This window comes from Halichoerus grypus, chromosome 6 (genome assembly GCF_964656455.1).
Source record: "Halichoerus grypus chromosome 6, mHalGry1.hap1.1, whole genome shotgun sequence".
Lineage (NCBI taxonomy): Eukaryota > Metazoa > Chordata > Mammalia > Carnivora > Phocidae > Halichoerus > Halichoerus grypus.
In genome coordinates, this window is record NC_135717.1 from 56,158,262 (window position 1) to 56,177,519 (window position 19,258).

The 19,258-nt window shown below is 37.1% G+C and overlaps 1 protein-coding gene across 1 annotated transcript in view; it reads right to left on the reverse strand.

Annotated features, from left to right (window-relative positions):
• CUBN (cubilin) overlaps window positions 1-19,258 on the reverse strand; it is a 265,371-nt gene that overhangs the window by 210,670 nt on the left and 35,443 nt on the right. Inside the window, exons 18-19 of the mRNA XM_036097059.2 lie at window positions 2,611-2,755; window positions 2,204-2,382 (exon numbers count right to left, since the gene is read on the reverse strand). Of these exons, the coding sequence (XP_035952952.1) occupies window positions 2,204-2,382; window positions 2,611-2,755 (324 nt within the window). The remainder of the gene's footprint in view (window positions 1-2,203; window positions 2,383-2,610; window positions 2,756-19,258) is intronic.

Here is a 19,258-nt window from a genome sequence, read left to right on the forward strand (position 1 = left end):
TTCCCTTCTATTCCTAGTTTGTTGAGTGTTTTTATCATGAAAAGACGTTGGATTTTGGCAAAATGCTTTTTCTACGTCTATTGAGGTAATCATGTGGGAGATTTTTTTCCTTTATTTTATTTTACTATTTTTTTTCATCCAATGTTTTAATGGGGAAAATTATATTTATACCCACCAAATTCAATTTTTGGCAAAATGATTTCAGAAAAAATAAGAAATTATATGTTATAAATACAATTGGTGAAATCATGTGTAGAGATTTTGAAAATCTTTTTTTTCCTTTTTTTAATTTTTATTTATTAATTTTTATTTTATGTTAGTTACTATACAGTACATCATTAGTTTTCTATGTAGTGTTCCATGATTCATAGTTTGCGGACAACACCCAGTGCTCCATGCAATAGTGCCCTCCTTAATATCCATCACCAGGCTAACCCATACCCCCAGCCCCCTCCCCTCTAAAACCCTCAGTTTGTTTCCCGGAGTCCACAGTCTCTCATGGTCCGTCTCCCCCTCTGATTCCCCCCTCCCTTTCATTTTTTCCTTCCTTCTCCTAATGTCCTCCATGCTATTCCTTATGTTCCACAAATAAGTGAAACCATATGATAACTGACTTTCTCTGCTTGACTTATTTCACTTAGCATATTCTCCTCCAGTCCCATCCATGTTGATGCAAAAGTTGGGTATTCATCCTTTCTGATGGCTGAGTAATATTCCATTGTATATATGGACCACATCTTCTTTATCCATTCGTCTGTTGAAGGGCATCTCAGCTCTTTCCACAGTTTGACTATTGTGGATATTGCTGCTATGAACATTGGGGTGCATGTGGCCCTTCTTTTCACTACATCTGTATCGTTGGGGTAAATGCCCAGTTGTGCAATTGCTGGGTCATAGGGTAGCTCTATTTTTAACTTTTTGAGGAACCTCCACACTGTTTTCCAAAGTGGTTGTACCAACCTGCATTCCCACCAACAGTGTAAGAGGGTTCCCCTTTCTCCACAACCTCTCCAACATTTGTTGTTTCTTGCCTTGTCAATTTTTGCCATTCTAACTGGTGTAAGGTGGTATCTCAATGTGGTTTTGATTTGAATTTCCCTGATGGCTAATGAGGATGATCATTTTTTCACGTGTCTGTTAGCTATTTGTATGTCTTCTTTGGAGAAGTGTCTGTTCATGTCTTCTGCCCATTTTTTGACTTGATTATTTGTTTTTTGGGTGTTGAGTTTGAGAAGTTCTTTATAGATCTTGGATACCGGCCCTTTTTCTGTAGTGTCATTTGCAAATATCTTCTCCCATTCCATGGGTTGCCTCTTTGTTTTATTGACTGTTTCCTTTGTTGTGCCAAGCTTTTTATTTTGATGAAGTCCCAAAAGTTCATTTTCGCTTTTGTTTCCCTTGCCTTTGGAGACATGTCTTGAAAGAAGTTGTTGTGGCTGATGTCAAAGAGGTTACTGCCTATGTTCTCCTCTAGGATTTTGATGGATTCCTGTCTCACATTGAGGTCTTTCATCCATTTAGAGTTTATCTTTGTGTATGGTGTAAGAGAATGGTTGAGTTTCATTCTTCTGTATATAGCTCTCCAATTTTCCCAGCAACATTTATTGAAGACACTGTCTTTTTTCCATTGGATATTTTTTCCTGCTTTGTCGAAGATTAGTTACCATAGAGTTGAGGGTCCATATCTGGGCTCTCTATTCTGTTCCATTGGTCTATGTGTATGTTTTTGTGCCAGTACCATGCTGTCTTGATGATGACAGCTTTGTAATAGAGCTTGAAATCAGGCAACATGATGGCCCCAGTTTTGTTTTTCTTTTTCAACATTTCCTTGGCAATTCAGGATCTTTTCTGGTTCCATACAAATTTTAGGATTTTTTGTTCCAGCACTTCGAAAAATGCCATTGGTATTTTGATCAGGATGGCATTGAAAGTATAGATTGCTCTGGGCAGCATAGACATTTAGCTGATTTTTGAATGTATACCACCCTTGCATTCCTGGGGATAAATCCCACTTGGTCATGGTGTATATTCCTATTTATATGCTGCTGAATTCAGTTAGCTAGTATTTTGTTGAGAATTTTTGAATCTATAGAGATATTGTTCTTTACAAACTAGTTGCATGTAGCTGATCTGAAGATAATGTACATAATATTTTTAATAATATTCAACCAAATACAAGTATTCAAAGATGTTTTACTCTTACCTCAATATAATCTGTATCACAGTGGGTAGAACTTTCAATTTCAAAGGCAGTGAAGTTGAGAATAACTACTTGGCTTTGGGGCTGGTGGATGGTCCACCTGCAGATCCTTTCTCCTGGATACACATTAGGATAAAAAGGTGAGCGAATGACCCCTTCTCCAGTTAATTCTCCTCCACAAGCTGTAAATATGAAAATGATAGTAGTGTTTGTTCAGAGATAAATGATTCTTGCCTTCACTTTTATTGCAAAGAGTAGTTCTGCATAGGAATATACAGGAATGTGATATTACTTTTAGAATTTTTTTCCTTGCTACTAAAGGACATAAAATGACTAAATTATTTCAAGAAATTAAAATGTTACAATCAGACAAATTAAACACCTAAAAATTAAGGCATAAATTTTCTTACCGACTTGATAAACAGCTCTGAAACTAGCTCTTACAACAGAAGCATCTATTTTAAGCCTGATCCAGATACTATTAGTAATGGATTTAATGTGAGAGATGGTTTCATTGCCACAGACTTTTCCAAGTAAGGTTTGATCATCTCGAACCTAAATAGAAAAACAAAGTAGATCTGTAATCCTAATCAACAAAATTACCTTGGCTATGGTGGATTATTTGGAGATGAGAAAACGGCAGATTCAGAATAAATTATCGTCTAATTTGGGTTACATACGGGAAATTTTTCAGCACAATAAAATAACACTAAATATTGATAACAAAATCTTAAGCCAAATAAAATCCAAAAGCGTAAGAATATTTAAAACATTCTCCTACTAATTTCTACAATGTGAAAGGGGAGATAAATTTATAATTTTGGATTATTTAGAAAACAGCAAAATATGATAACATATCAAAATATGCAAGTTTCAGCCAAATCTGTAATCAAAGGAAGTCCTAGACTAAACTGCTTTATTATTGGGGCACCTGGGTGGTTCAGTCGTTAAGCGTCTGCCTTTGGCTCAGGTCATGATCCCAGGGTCCTGAGATGGAGCCCCGCATCAGGTTCCCTGCTCTGCGGGAAGCCTGCTTCTCCCTCTCCCACTCCCCCTGCTTGTGTTCCCTCTCTCGCTGTCTCTCTCTCTGTCAAGTAAATAAAATCTTCAAAAATAAATAAATAAATAAACTGCTTTATTATTGAAAGAAAGAAACAGAAAAGTAGATAACAGAAAGAGAATTTAAAAAGTCAACTTAAAAAATTGGAAAAAGGTATTACAATGAGGGATAATAAAGTAAAACTAAAAGTAAAACCTAATAATAAAATACAAAATAATATTAAATTTAAGAATACATTCAAGAATTGTTTTTTGGGAGTAGGGTGGGGGATAGGGATATTTAAGACACATCTTTGTCAATAAAGATAAAAGAAAATAAAAAGAAAACTAAAACAAGAATAAACACAGATATACAAACCAAAAATGAGAAAAATGCTACAAATACACAGATACTGATACATTCATTTCATATGAATGATAATTCTTTGTACAACTCTATGCTAATATAGCTGAATGTTTGAAATGGTTATTTCCAGAAAAAATATAAATTACTAAAATTATCTCAAGGAGAAGGAAAATAAAATCTGAATAGACAATAAACCATGGATAAAATTGAAAACATTATCAAATAATTACTTCCCCTCCCAAAACTCCCAGAAAATGTTCTACCTCATCAATTATTTCAAACTTTCTTTTAAGATTTTACTTAGAGAGAGAGAGACATGCACAAGTAGGAAGAGGGGCAGAGGGAGAGGGAGAGTCTCAAGCAGACTTCCTGCTGAGCATGGAGCCTGATGCAGGGCTCAATCTCATGAGCCTGAGATCATGACCTGAGCTGAAATCAAGAGTCTGACACCTAACCGACTCAGCCACCCAGGTGCCCCAATTATTTCAAACTTTTAAGGAACAAATAATTGCCATAGATAATTTGTTCTAAGGTACCCTGAAACATGGAGGAATCTCCAACTAATTTTTCTCAGAACTATTTTATTAAATTCCAATATGGATAATACAGATGAAACTATGGATTGATCTCACCTATTTATATAGATATAAAAATCTTAAACACAGTTCTAGAAAAACAAATTTACTTCATCATTAGGCTTATAAACCAATCAAATATGAGAACTTGAATAATGCAAGGTTATTTGAAATTACAAATTATAAATTACACGCCTCAATGGATCCAATAAGATAAACCACGTATTTCCATAGATGTCAAAAAAAATGACCAGTGTTCCTTTTTATGAAAAGCAAAACTCTTAGAAAGTTAAGAGCGGAAGAAAATTGCCTTCATACAATAAAGACCACCTGTTTTAAATCAATAGTCAATGTCTTATAAGGGCCATGAGCACAGTCCATGCAGTCACACAGACCTGGCCAGAGCCCCTGCACTTCTGAGCAAGTTACTAAATCTAACCCTGGCTCATGGGGTTGTTGAAGCAAATAGATGAAACAATAGTGTGAATTCCTCAGCAAAATGCCTAGTCATAAAAAATGTGAACTAAAGAAAAGCTATTGCAATTCTTGACATTTTGAAAGGGGAAACGCTAGAGGTTTCTCACAAAATTGGGAATGATTCCAAGGATATAGATACTACTCCTGTTATACAGAATTATTTTGGAAGATCTAGCTACCCAAATATTAATTCATTTTCTCAACTAACATTATCAAGGCATCAGTAAGTGCCAGGGCCTGGGTGGGTCAGTCACTGCTTACAAGGACCCTACAACAAGCAAGCATATTTTTCCAAAAGCATGAGTGCCATGTTTGGGAAAGTATGGGGTGCTATATCATTACTTAATACAATGGTTCTCCATAGGTATCACAATTACACACTTTTTAAAAATATTTTATTTATTTATTTGAGAGAGAGAGAGCACACAAGCTGGGGGAGCAGCTGAGCAGGGAGCGCAATGCGGGGCTGGATCCCAGGACCCAGAGATCATGCATGACCTGAGCTGAAGGCAGACACCTGACTGACTGAGCCACCCAGGCACCTCACAACTAGACATTTTGGAAGTCTCTGAAGACATTTTTTGTTTTTGTTTTAATCAACTAACAGAGTAGTGGCTAGGCACTATTGGCATTTAGTGACTGGGGACCAAAGACACTAAACACCCTGAAATGTGAGAGATAATTTTGTGTCACACACAAAAATTCTCCTACATCCCATGTGACACTCATATAAGGGACAGTTCTATTACTAAGTGTAAAATCTAGCTCTGTTTTATAGACCAAACCCAAAATAGTTTTGCCCAATTTTAATAAATACTGAATATTCCAAGATTATAAGTAGAGTACAAATCAAAGGAAGTTTTGTGTGTTTTTCTTTCCCTGGAAATCTGACAAGAGCTGGTAACCATTTCAGAAAATTTGCCACCAACATACACAGCCACGTCAGCCCGGGTCTGTATGCGGCATTCACGGTGACTCAAAGAGAAAATAGCGTGAGGCTCCATTTTGTCTTCAAGTCTAGCTTGCCTGGGCTTATAACATGATGCAATAAATAAATATGTACATTTTTTACTTTATTTCTCCTAAATCTTATATTTCCAACTTTATTTTTTTAATATTATATGTGTATTGAGGTTATATCATCTTATGAATTTCATTTCAGAAGAGAGAAAGGGTGATATAAAAAGGCCTTAAAGGAAACTGACTTCACCTCAAAACCCTGAACTCAAACAGGGGATTATGGAATATTTGGCAGTGGAAATAACCTTTAAATTGAGCCTTAAGGATTATCCACCCAGGCCAAGGGAAATGGGCAATAAAGGGAAGATTTTAAAAGTTCTGATACTTAAAGCTGGCAGGGATATGGTAACACAGTTGCTCCCATTCACAACTGGTGGAAGCACATATAAATTTCTGGGAAATAATTTGACAGTATGCATCGGGAGTCTTCAAAATGTTCAGTTTTGGACCCAGTAACTTCACTCCTAACACTCTATCATAAGGAAATCATTTGAGATACAGGCAAAGACACACAAGGATTCACATCAGCGTGGATCTATAATTACAAGAACTGAAAATATTCCAAGTGTCTAATAATAGGAGAGTGATTAAATAAATTAGGGTACAGCCATATGATTGAATCTTACACAGACCTTAAAAATCACATGCCTTTCCACTGACTTATGCCAAACCAGTTTCTTTCTAAGAGCTGTAACACGAATTTCACATTTGTCTTAAAGTTATGCTAAATATCTCTCTAACCAAACAGCAAATCTTTGAAGGAGAAGAAAATGTCTGTCATGCCTTTAGCATCTAACATAGAACTTTGCAAATAGGTATTTGACAAATGCTCGTTGATTCATTAATTTTAAGGCATGGCATGATGGTTCAATTTTTGTTAGCAACACAAACATACTAGGTCTTGGAAACCAGGAAGCAGGAAACACAGAGTAAGTTATCACCCTGCTCTCTGATCCTCCAGGGCTCCAAACTCCTCTGCTAAGACTGTAGTCTCTCTTTTGTGTTTTGCCCATTAGAAGATGACAAGAAGGAAGAAAAACAGCCAAATAGCATCAGAGCAAGCTAAAGTGGGCCATTCCCCAAGGCCTCGCTAATGAAATTCAAGGATTTTAGCAAGGAGAAAGGCAGCTGCAGTCCAAATGTTTTAAGAGGAACTTATAGGGCTCAAGGGCCCTAAACCTAGAAGGTACAATTGATTTTGGCTGCATTTCTCTGTCTCTGTGGAAATGAAACCTTATTAAATCTGAAAGCCTGTATTCTCTCTGGATCCTGGACATGACAATACCTTAACCACAAATCCTTTGAAAGAGACAAATAAAGTTCATCAAATGCTCTAAAGTGATCTCAAATATTGTTGCAGCCCATCCTGCATTCAATATATATTGTAGGACTTGTGAATTTTCACCTCCCCCACAACAATAACAACCCCTTTTTCTTTTGTGCTTGTGCACTAGGATAGACTGTATTATTTTTCCTAATTATTTAAATCCCTCCTTGTAATGGGATCTAACATCTCTGCTCATTGCCATGTGACTTACAATGCTTCCCCATGAAAAATTAATGATTATTCTTCCCATTGACTGGGCTTGGCCATAGGGTTTGCTTTACCCAACATAACGTGAGCGGAAGTGATATGCCATCTCCAGGGAGAAGCTTTGGGAGCCACTGCAGGATTCAACCATCTTTTACTTTCTTTTCTTACAAGATCAAGAGCCTGAGTCCCAGGGACAGATGGGACAGGGTGAGCAGATCAGCATAACTGCCAGTGACCCCAAACCAATGTTTACATGAGCAAGGATAAATGTATACTATTGTAAGCCACAGACATTTTTTTGTTTGTTACTGTTTTTGATTTGTTGTACCGCTATTGACTGTTTGTTATTACAGTATAACCTACAGAAAGATGATTTGTATTTAAGCCTGGTTTATATTAACAAGGAGTTTTTCTTAACAGGTCAGGTGAAGCCATACCAGAGTCACTTATACAGGCAGGACATCAAATTCATTCTCTATACTGGATCACATTTGCAAAGAAATGACTAGGGCCAGTTCAGAATTCCAGTGTTCTGTGGGCCAGGCCCAGATTTCTCATTGATTGCCTTATTAATCCAGCTGACGCTGATTGTTTCAGGCCCAGAGATGCAGTATATAGCCTGTGACCCACAATCATTAGCCTGTGGAACACCCAAATGGCTTCTGATTTTTGCATTCATCAGACTGAACTAATTCTTGAAAAGAAACTACTCATTAAAACAAAAACAACAAAAACAGAGTTCTTACAAAGGAATGATTTCCTGTAGAGAAAGCTAAAATAAACAGGGCTGAAAAACACAGTTCATATGAAATTTAAGTGTGAGCTCTAGAGCCCAGTCAGCAGTAAGCTTTAACATCTGGAATGGATCAGGTCCCAAAGCCCCATCTTAATGCATGTGCTCGTTTGTTTGTATCTGCTATGTATCCAGATTTGTTTTTATATAACAATTCCAAAAATCTATTTAAAGTATTAAACGTTAATTCAAAGTGAACCAAATATGCTGGCGCATAGGTTTGGTCCAACCAAGCGCTGAAGACAGAACCCTCCCATGCAGCAGTGTTCAACATGGGGCTTCCTGCGAAGTGAGCTTCAGGTGGAAATGCCCCTTAGCTAAATAAAGACTTGATCCTGCAGACCAGTCTTGGGTTAATTTAGGCACATAGGAGGGGATGTGGCCCTACTTCAAATAAGACAATAAACAGTGAGTGATAAGAAATGAGAGAAGCCATACAGGGATTAAAAATTATTTCCTTGGGGTGCCTGGGTGGCTCAGTCAGTTGAGCATCCAACTCTTGATTTCAGCTCAGGTCATGATTTCAGGGTCGTGAGATGGAGCACCACATTGGGCTCCTCGCTGAGCACAGAGTCTGCTTGAAATTCTTTCTCTCCCTCTCCCCGCCTCCCCCTGCTCAGGCTCTCTCTCTCTAAATAAATAAAAAAATAAATAAAATCTTTAAAATTTTTTAAAAATTATTTCCTTACATTTTTGTTATTATGTTTCATGATTTCATAGTTAAAATTTTAAAGTGTTTTATGCCTCATGAAACAGTGTCCCTTCTGCTATCTCCATCAGTAAACTTATCCTTTATCTAATTCTTTTAAAAATCTGCTTTTCCAAAATCAGGAGTACTCGTCTAGTTTCACCTAGAAGTGTGAACCTACATGACTGCAAACTCCATCATGTCACATTCTCCTCCTTTCCTCTTCTCCCCAGCATCACTGTCAGAATCATCCTCAGGTTAACTTTTAGTAACCACTCACTGGTGCTCCGGGCTCTGTGCTAAGAACATTCTAATTGTTCCCCTTTGCACTGAGCATGTCTGGGTTCTTCATCTCCATCTACAAAGCCATTACAAGGTCAAGCTTCTGCCTAACTCTTGTTTCTCTCTTCCTCTCCTTTGCAATTCCACCCACACTAGGCTCTTCACAATTCTTTGAGTTTGTCGAGATTTTTTTTCTCAATTCAGTCTCTAAGGCTACATTAGCACTTCCAGCTGGAATCCTTCTCTTGACTCTGCATTGCTAACTCTTTCTCATCCTCAGACCCCAAATGCGCCATCCTTGGGGAAGCTACCTCTGACCATCCAACTAACATCATTAGCCCTGTTATTTTCTCCCATAGGACTGTTTCTTACCTTCAAGATACATTTCCCAACTTGAAATTACACAGTTGCATGCTTGCTTGTTTAATATCTGTCTATTTTATATACCCATCCCCTAGCATAGTGCCTGGCATCGAAATTGTTCAATAAATATTTAGAGCATGAATAGACAAATAAATGGATGATCCCTTTTAATCCTTTTGAGAAGACTAATATTACTACTCCTATTACAGATTAGGGAAACTGACGTTCACTGGTGTTAAATATCTTGACCTTAATATAAGAGAGAGTTGAAGTCCTTTATCATGTTTCCCTGCAATATTGTGTTCATAGCAGAGAGAACTGGCCATCCTCTTGATTCCCCTGAATAGCTTGTAGCACTCTTGATAGATGCCCTTACCTATAGCCTCTGCGTCTCACTTGTCCCATTGGGTTTGTAGTCTCCCCATGAGCATGCAACTCCTTTACATACAGCAAGGATCTGTTCTGTAAATCTCTCACACCTCCACAACTAGGCAGGGCTACCATCTCAGTCTTTTCCCTGGCTCCCACTACACCAACCAATAGAATTATTTCACCTGAGCAATGGCATGTTTTGTCACTCCATTACAAAAGTTCAGGATGGCCAAGCAATTGTGGAAAGACTGTGTTGACAACAGACCTAAGAAACCAACTGAATGTTTCTAACCTCTGCCGAAACTCCAAATCCAATATGCTAAAGAATGCAAACTATTGAACATCACTCCATTTCCCCTTTTTCCTGCCATCTCTAGAAACATCTTTCTCTGAGCTCAAATTAATTTCAACATGTGCTTAACTGGAAATACTCCTCAGCCTAAGCTAGTGTGTTTGCTTGCTGCAGTTACATTCCAGTTTCAGCTGTCAGAGGTCTTATTCTTTCTCTGCCATTTGGGTTTTATTCTTAAGAACTATTCAGTGAGTCACAGCCATGAGACTTTAACCAGCATGTCCCCTTGAGGATAACAAGTATACTCAGGCAGACCAAAAGTCATAGCCCCCCCGCCCCCACCAATCCCAAGGCTGGAGCTGAATAGCTTCAATGCCTAAAAATGCAAAAGGAAATCTCTTGTGAATTTGATTCCATCTAAAGATGTGTGGAGATGTGGGAATGCTGTGCAAGGCCAGCTGAGAGGGCTAGGGTAGAGAGTACCGGGAAGAGGAGAGGGAGGTGATAAAAGGTTCAGAGGGAAGATAGATCTCCAGTGTTTCAGCTTGTTGTACTCCCCTACATTTCCAATTTTTAGTTCCTTCTTTAAGATTTTGAAGATTTTACCTGGAAGTTGAGTTTCATCATGTTTCACAGATTTTGATATCTATCTAGCATTTCCTCTTTGTTATTTTCTACATGGTCTTTCATTTCATTTTCTATTTCCTTCCTTAACCCAGTAACTATTTAAGAGAGAGTTTATAAATTTCCAAGTATTTGGACATTAAAACAATTTTGGGGGGGGCGCCTGGGTGGCTCAGTCGTTAAGCGTCTGCCTTCGGCTCAGGTCATGATCCCAGGGTCCTGGGATCGAGCCCCGCATCAGGCTCCCTGCTCCGCGGGAAGCCTGCTTCTCCCTCTCCCACTCCCCTGCTTGTGTTCCCTCTCTTGCTGTGCCTCTCTCTGTCAAATAAATAAACAAAATCTTAAAAAAAAAATTTTTTTTATCACTAACTTCCAGTTTCATTACATTGTAAAGAGATAGGTGTGTAATTTCTGCTTTGTGAATTTGCTTGGATTAGCAAGAAGTCATTTGTCATTCAATGACACTTGCAGAATAGGTACCCATTCCCCACATTTCAGACACCAAATTTAATGTAGCTTACTTTTCTATGCCATTTATTTTTGTTTGCTTTCCACTTCTAAGAAGGAACAACTTCGCCAGAAGCCCTCCTACTTCCGCAGAACGCACTTCTCCTTCCCCTTCTCTTACCAGTCTCTCTTATGTGGTTCCCTTCCACTGACCAGAAGTCTTAGTGGGGAGAGGTCAGATGATTCAGGATTGGTCAAGGAGATTCTATTCATTTCTTTCTACATCTCATTCAAGCCCTGGCCTTAGCATCATATAGGCTTCTAAAATTATTATTCAGCCTACTACTTGGATTCTCTGGGATTAAAAATTAAACTTTCATTACTTTTTTATGTGTCCTTCACTTAGAGTTCTGAGGGCTTAAATCACTTATGAAATATTAATGAGAGGTGCTGCTTTTTATTCTGGAAAGATGCTTCTACCCCATTCATTGATTTGTTCTATTTAATTTAAAAGCTCTCTTAGACAAAAACAGATGAACTAACAGTTGATCTGTTCTTGCTATACTCATTCTTTTGTTACTAGCCACATTACATCACCCATCACCCATGGGCAATGTGTGTTCTAGAAGTAGAAATTTTAATTGAGAGAGATATATAAATCTAAGCATTAATGCATAAATGTGTGCTTCTTATTAAAAAAAAGAAAAATGTAGATATGCTACACTGGGTCTGACCAATACCACATTTATTATCTTCCATAGTTAAATTCTATTCTCAAATAAAATGTTTACAGAGCTCTTACTGAGCAAAAGCAAGTCTTTCAAAACTATACTATACATGAAAAAGATATACTAGGCAATAATATCTTTATTTAAATATCTTCATTTAAAGGATATATTCACATGGCAACAAGACAACTGGAACCACATAATGAGAAGATCTAGGATTTTTAGAAGTGTATCTATTCATTCAAAAGAAAATTTCTTGTTATTATTCTCCCAGATGTCTCTAGAATTCCCTCTCAGCTTTTCATTCTTTCTAAAATTGTGGGTGGTCTTTTCTCTCTTATAGAGTTAGTAAATGGCAAAGTCATCTGCTTTCTAAACCACCAATGTATCTGAAATACCATTATTCTTTTTTTATTCCTTTGCTTAAATATTCACTTTTTTACCTTTTAAAAATGAAATCACCATTTCAGGGAGCAATATATTGAGTCATAATAATGCCATTTGAATATGGTTCCAGAATCACTTTCTTCCATACCCACTGTCTGAAGGACATGAAAAGAAGTAGATGTACTTTTAAAAAAATGGGCTTAGGGGCACCTGGGTGGCTCAATCATTAAGTGTCTGCCTTCGGCTCAGGTCATGATCCCAGGGTCCTGGGATTGAGCCCTGCATCAGCCTCCCCGTTCAGCGGGAAGCCTGCTTCTCCCTCTCCCTCCCCCCCTTCTTGTGTTCCCTCTCTTGCTGTCTCTCTCTCTGTCATATAAATAAATAAGATCTTTTAAAAAAAAATGGGCTTAGTTCACAAATTATCCCAATAGATAGATATGATATGATGTATTGGCAAGAAATTGATGGAAGTCAGCATATGTCTATCTAGAATCCCATGTAGGTACATCTAAATCCTATTCTGACAATAACTAGAGTTTGATCTTTGTGACCTCAATTTCCTCATTTGTAAAAATTAAGGATTTAAATTAGACAACCTCTCAGGCCCTTGCTGGTGCTAAAATTCTGCAAATTGATTGTATTCCTTTTAGGATGGTCAAGGACATAATAGAAAATCTTTTCAATTATTCCAATCACTATACATGTCCTGTCCTTCTAATAGAGCTCTTATATTTTCTCCATCAACAACCCCTGAGGGAAATTTGATCAAGACTTTATGGGTGTGTGTGCACATCAGAATGTCAATACTCCAATGGCCAACCATGAAAGGGTCTTACCAGCTATCTCTGAACTGATAAGTTCAAGGCAGGAGTTGGAAATTTGGCCTAGGAAAACCTTGCATTTTTATAATGTTTTTAATTCTTCAAGCTTCTTTTATCATTCACTGCCTTGATTTACATTCACAAAGTTTGAAGGAATAGGTAGGGCATCTTGCGGAAGAAGGAATTGAAGCATCCAGATAAAAAATTGTCCAAGGTTATACAGTCATTAAATGACTGGACAAAAATAAGCAGTTAGATAAATTAACTCAAATCCCATTCTGGCCACATAACATTCTTCCATTCTGTTTCACAAAATTAAATGTTTCAATGCTTTTTTATTATTTTTTAATGATAACGTTTCACAACGATTCAGAGTTCATGTAACTTCTTATTGAAATTCAATTAGAATGTAGTTCAAGGGCAGAGAGGGTATATCATTCCAGATGCTTTGATGACACCTTGGAGCCATTAGAACCCCACATAGCACCTAATAGAAAGGTACTCAGATTTCCCTAAAAATTAGAGTTACAGTTTTGCCTGTCTGAGAAAAGCATTGTGCCTGGTTCCATGCTATAGTCCTGTGACCAGGGAGCCAGATATGGAATCGGGAAACTCACAAGAGCTTCTTTCCTATGGAAGGTGAGCCACCTTTTGTGGTCATAGCTACACAATTGTGTTTCTGTTCTTATCAGAGAAGAGTACAACTGGAACTAATTCAATTTCCAGCTCCCCTACTCCCCAAACATGTAACCACAGGCAAGTGACAATTTCTCTGGGCCTCAGTTTCCTCATATTAAAATAGGAATAATAATGGTTTTTGTGAAGATTCAATGAACTAACTCATGTCAAACATGTACCACATCCAACAGACAGTAGAAAGACAGTAATCATTAACTATGTAATGTATTACAGTATTTTAAAGTCTTAGAATAGCACCTGGTGCATAGTAAGTACTCTCTAAGTGTGAGCTATTTTTTTACTGTTCTTAAAGTAAAAAAACAGATGTTGGAAATTAAATTTTTATTTACATAAAAATATCTAAAATTGCTCCATAGTATAAAACTTTAATGTATTTTATGGGATATTTTGGAAAACATAAACTGAATGAATATACACATTTACCTCACCATCTGAGACAAAAATCTCTGGATTGGGTGATGGGTATTAAAGAGGGCATGTTCTGCATGGAGCACTGGGTGTTATACACAAACAATGAATCATGGAACACTACATCAAAAACTAATGATGTAATGTATGGTGATTAACATAACATAATAATAAAAAAAATATATTGAACCCTAGGAGGGTTCAACAGCAGATGAGATCAAGCAGAAGACAAAATCAGTGAGCTGGAAGACAGGGCAGTGGAACTCATCCAAACAGAGCAGCAAAAAGAAAAAAAATTAATAATAAAGATAGCTTAAGGAACATATAGGACATCATCAAACAGAATAGCATTCACATTATAGAGGTTCCACAGGGAGGAGAGAGAGAGAGAGAAAGGAACAGAAAACTTATTTTCAGAAATAATGGCTGAAAAATCCCTAACTGGGGATCCCTAACCAGATCCAGAGAGACAGTTCAAAATGACAGTATAGCAAGATCCTGAACTTACCTCTTCCTATGAACACAACAAATCTACAGCTACATATAGAAAAATTCCCTCTGAAAAAGACCTCAAAACTACCTGAACAAGCTTCTCCACAACAAAGGATAAAAGGGCCACACCAAAATGGGAAGGAGAGGCAGAGATTCATTTGCTGATCTTAAAGCATCTGCCAGAAGAGCAGGAACCTATAGGGATTCCCTCTGGGGATGGAGACACTGGCAGGTACCATTTTTGGCATTCTCCCTCTAACCTGCTAGTGGTGGCAGGCATGCCCAGCCTTTATGTGCTGTACTCCATGACCCCATCTAAGCTGGCCAAGCAAGTACCCCACTCCTATGCACCACTACACTGCAGCCCACCAGCTGGGAGAGCACCCCACCTCCATGTGCCACTCCACCTTAACCTTGCCAGTGACAACCTAGTGAGTGTCCCAGCCCTGCATGCTGCTTCACAGTGGCACCACCAAAGCCAGCCAGCCAACACAGTCTACGCAAAGAATGCCCCGTGAGCATCTGGTCCTGGTGGCCAAGGAGGATTAGGCCTGCATGCTATGGGTCTGAAACAAATGGAGAGAAAATTCTTGGCAGGCTACCACCCCCAGGGTACTGCACAGACAGCAAACTAGAACACATTCCCAGTCTTGCTGTGGAAAAGTCCTATCTACCTAACATGGAGTTTTGGCCTGGGGAGCAGATTTCAGGATTACCACATATGTAAAGGCTATAGAGGTGCTGTCATGAAGCATAGGGTGGGGGATACCATCTTTCTTACTTGATCTTGCTACAGCTCACCAATACCTCTCAGAAAAAAGTTCATACACTCATCTGAAGCCTTGACATTTGCAACTGTTCCTAAGGGGACACATCTAGATCACTTGGACTAGAGCCAGCAGTGTCTATAATTGAGGTCCCACAGGACTGTATATATTTGCATACCTTAAAAGCTGCTGGCTGAGGGTCTAGCTTCTAATTAGGCTGAAACTAGGTGCTGACTGAGATCCACCCCCTCTGGAACACTCACAGGTCTTGGCACACCCTCAACACCTGGGATCTACCAAGAAAAAGTTAGGCTGTGTAGCCAATCACAAAGGTTTAAAAGACAACAATGGCTTAGGGCAAGGTTAAATGATAAGGTTTATCTCCTACACAAGATCACCCATCAAAGACTGGGAAAATAGCTGTTATACCTCATACATAGAAAGAAACACAGATAGATAAGCAAAATGAGGAGACAGAAGGATATGTTCCAAATGAAAGAATAAGGTAAAACTCCAGGAGAGGAAATACCTTAAAAAAACAAAGATAAATAATTTACCCGATAAAGAGTTCAAAGTATGGTCCTCTGAACAAGAATGAATGAACATAGTGCAAACTTCAACAAAGATATAGAAAATATGAGAAAGTACCAAACTGAAGCCACAGAAATGAAGAACATAATAACTGTTCTGAAAAATATACTAGAAGGGTTCAACAGCAGATGAGATCAAGCAGAAGACAGAATCAGTGAGCTGGAAGACAGGGCAGTGGAACTCATCCAAACAGAGCAGCAAAAAGAAAAAAAATTAATAATAAAGATAGCTTAAGGAACATATAGGACATCATCAAACAGAATAGCATTCACATTATAGAGGTTCCACAGGGAGGAGAGAGAGAGAGAGAAAGGAACAGAAAACTTATTTTCAGAAATAATGGCTGAAAAATCCCTAACTGGGGATCCCTAACCAGATCCAGGAAGCCCAGAGAGTTCCATAGAAAATGAGCTCAGAGAGACCCACACCAACATACTTTATAATTAAAATGTCAAAAGATAAAGATAAAGAGATTAAAGGTAGCAAGAGAAAAACAACTTGTTATGTACAAGAAAACAGCCATAAGACTACTATCAGATTTCTCAGCAAAAACTTCACAAGCAACAATAAAGGGCATGATATGTCCAAAGTGCTAAAAGCAAACAACTTCCAACCAAGAATACTCTACCCAGCAAGGTTATTATTCAATAAAGAACTTTCCAGATAAACAAAAGCTAAAGCAGTTGACTGACACTAAGCCAGTTTACAAGAAATATTAAAGTGACTTCTTTAAGCTAAAAAGAAAAGGCACTTATCAGTTACCAGAAAAAGTTATGCAAGTAAAAACCTCACTGGTAAAGGTAAATATACAGTAAAGGTAGTAGACTAATCACTTATAAAGCTAGTAAGAAGATTAAAAGACAAAAATAATAAAAAAATATAACTACAATAATTATTGAAGGGATACACAAAATAAAAAGATGTAAAATCAAAAACATAAAATGACATCAAAACATCAAAAACAAAATGTAGTGGGGTAGTAAAAATGTAGAATTTCAGAATGTGCTACCAACTTAAAATAAATTGTTATAAATATAGGCTGTTATATATGAGCCTCATAGTAACCACAAAGCAAAACCCTATATTAGATACACAAAAGATAATGAGAAAGGAATCTAAGCATAACACTATAGAAAGTCCTCAAACTACAAGGGAATAAACCAATAGAAGGAAAAAGGAACAGAGAGGAACTACAAAACACACAGAAAACAATAAATAAAGTGACAATAAGTACATACTTACCAATAATTACTTTAAATGTAAATGTACTAAATTCTCCAATCAAAAGACATTGAGGGGCTGAATGCATTTAAAAAAAAAAAAAAAGACCCATCTATATGCTACCTACAAGATGTAAGGACACACATGGATTGCAAGTGAAGTGATGGAAAAAGATATTTCATACAAATGGAAACCAAACAAAAGCTGAGGTAGCTATACTGATGAAATAAAAGATATCCAAATTGGAAAGGAAGAAGTAAAACAGCCACTATTTGCAGAAGACACGATTTTATATAGAGAAAATTCTATATGTTACACCAAAAAACTGTTAGAACTAATAAATTCAGTAAAGCTGTAGGGTGCAAAATCAATATACAAAAATATGTTGCATTTTTATACACTAATAACAAATGATCAGAAAGGGAAATTAAGAAAACAATACCTGTTACAATTGCATCAAAAAGAATAAATTACCTAGGAAAAAAATTAACCAAGTAAAAGACCTATACATTGAAAACTATAAGACATTGATGAAAGAAATTGAAGGTGACACAAATAAATGGAAAGATACTCTGTGCTCATGGGTTGGGAAACTTAATATTGTTAAATTGTCCAGGTTACCCAAAGCAATCTACAGATTCAATGCAACCCCTATCAAAATTCCAATGGCATTTTTCACAGAAAGAGAACAAACGATCCTATAATTTGTAGGGAACCACAAAAGATTCTGTATAGCCAAAGCCATCCTGTGAAAGAACAAAGCTGTAGACTCCCCTATTTCAAACTACACTACAAAGCTAGAGTAATCAAAACAGTATAGTATTGCAATAGAAACAGACACAGAGATCAATGGAAAAGAACAGAAAACCCAGAGATAAACCCAACTACATACGGTCAATTAATTTACAATGAAGGAGGAAAGAATATACAATGGGGAAAGGAAATCTCTTCGATAAATGGTGTTGAGAAAACTGGACAATCCCATGCAAAAGAATAGAACTAGATCACTATCTTATACCATACACAAAATTAACTCAAAATGGGTCAAAGACTTAGTGTAAGACCAGAAACCACACAGTCTAGAAGAAAACATAGGAAGAAAGCTCTTTGACATTGGTGTTAGCAATAACTTTTTGGATCTGACTCCAGAAGCAATGGCAACAAAAGCAAAAATAAACAAATGAGACTACATCAAACTAAAAAGTTTCTGCGAAGTGAAGGAAACCATCAACACAACAAAAAGGCAATATGATGAACGGGAGAAGATATTTGTAAATCATACATCAAATAAATAGTTAACATCCAAAATATACAAAGAAATCATACAACGCAATAACAACAAAAAACAATCCAATTTAAAAATGGGCAGAGGATCTGAGTAGACATTTTTCCAAAGAAAATATGCGGATGGCCAACAGGCACATGATAAGATGCTCAACATCTCTAATATGAGGGTGATGCAAATCAAAACCATGATGAGATATCACCTCACACCTGTGGGAATAGCTATTATCAAAAAGACAAAAAATAACAAATGTTGGCAAAGATTTGGTAAAAAGAGAACCCTTGTGCACTGTTGGTGGGTGTGTAACCACTATTGAAAACTATATGAAAGTTCCTCAAAAAATTGAAAATAAAATACAATATGATCCAGCAATTCCACTTCTTACTATTTAACCAAAGAAAAAGAAACCACTAATTTAAAAAGATATATGTACTCCTATGTTCATTGCAGTATTATTTACAATACCCAAGATATGGAAACAATCTATGTATCCACTGATCAATGAATGGATAAAGATGTGTTACATGTGTATATATAATGGAATATTACACAGCTACAAAAAAGAATGAAATCTTGCCATTTGCAACATGGATGGACCTCATGAGGGTTATGCTAGAAACTTTCAGTTATAAAATAAGTAAGTCATGGGGATGCAATGTACAACATGGGGTCTATAATCAACAATTCTGTATTGCAAATTTAAAAGTTGCTATAAAGGTAAAACCTAGAAGTTCTCATCACAAGAAAAAAATTGTTACTTTGTATGGCTACAAATCAGTAAATACAC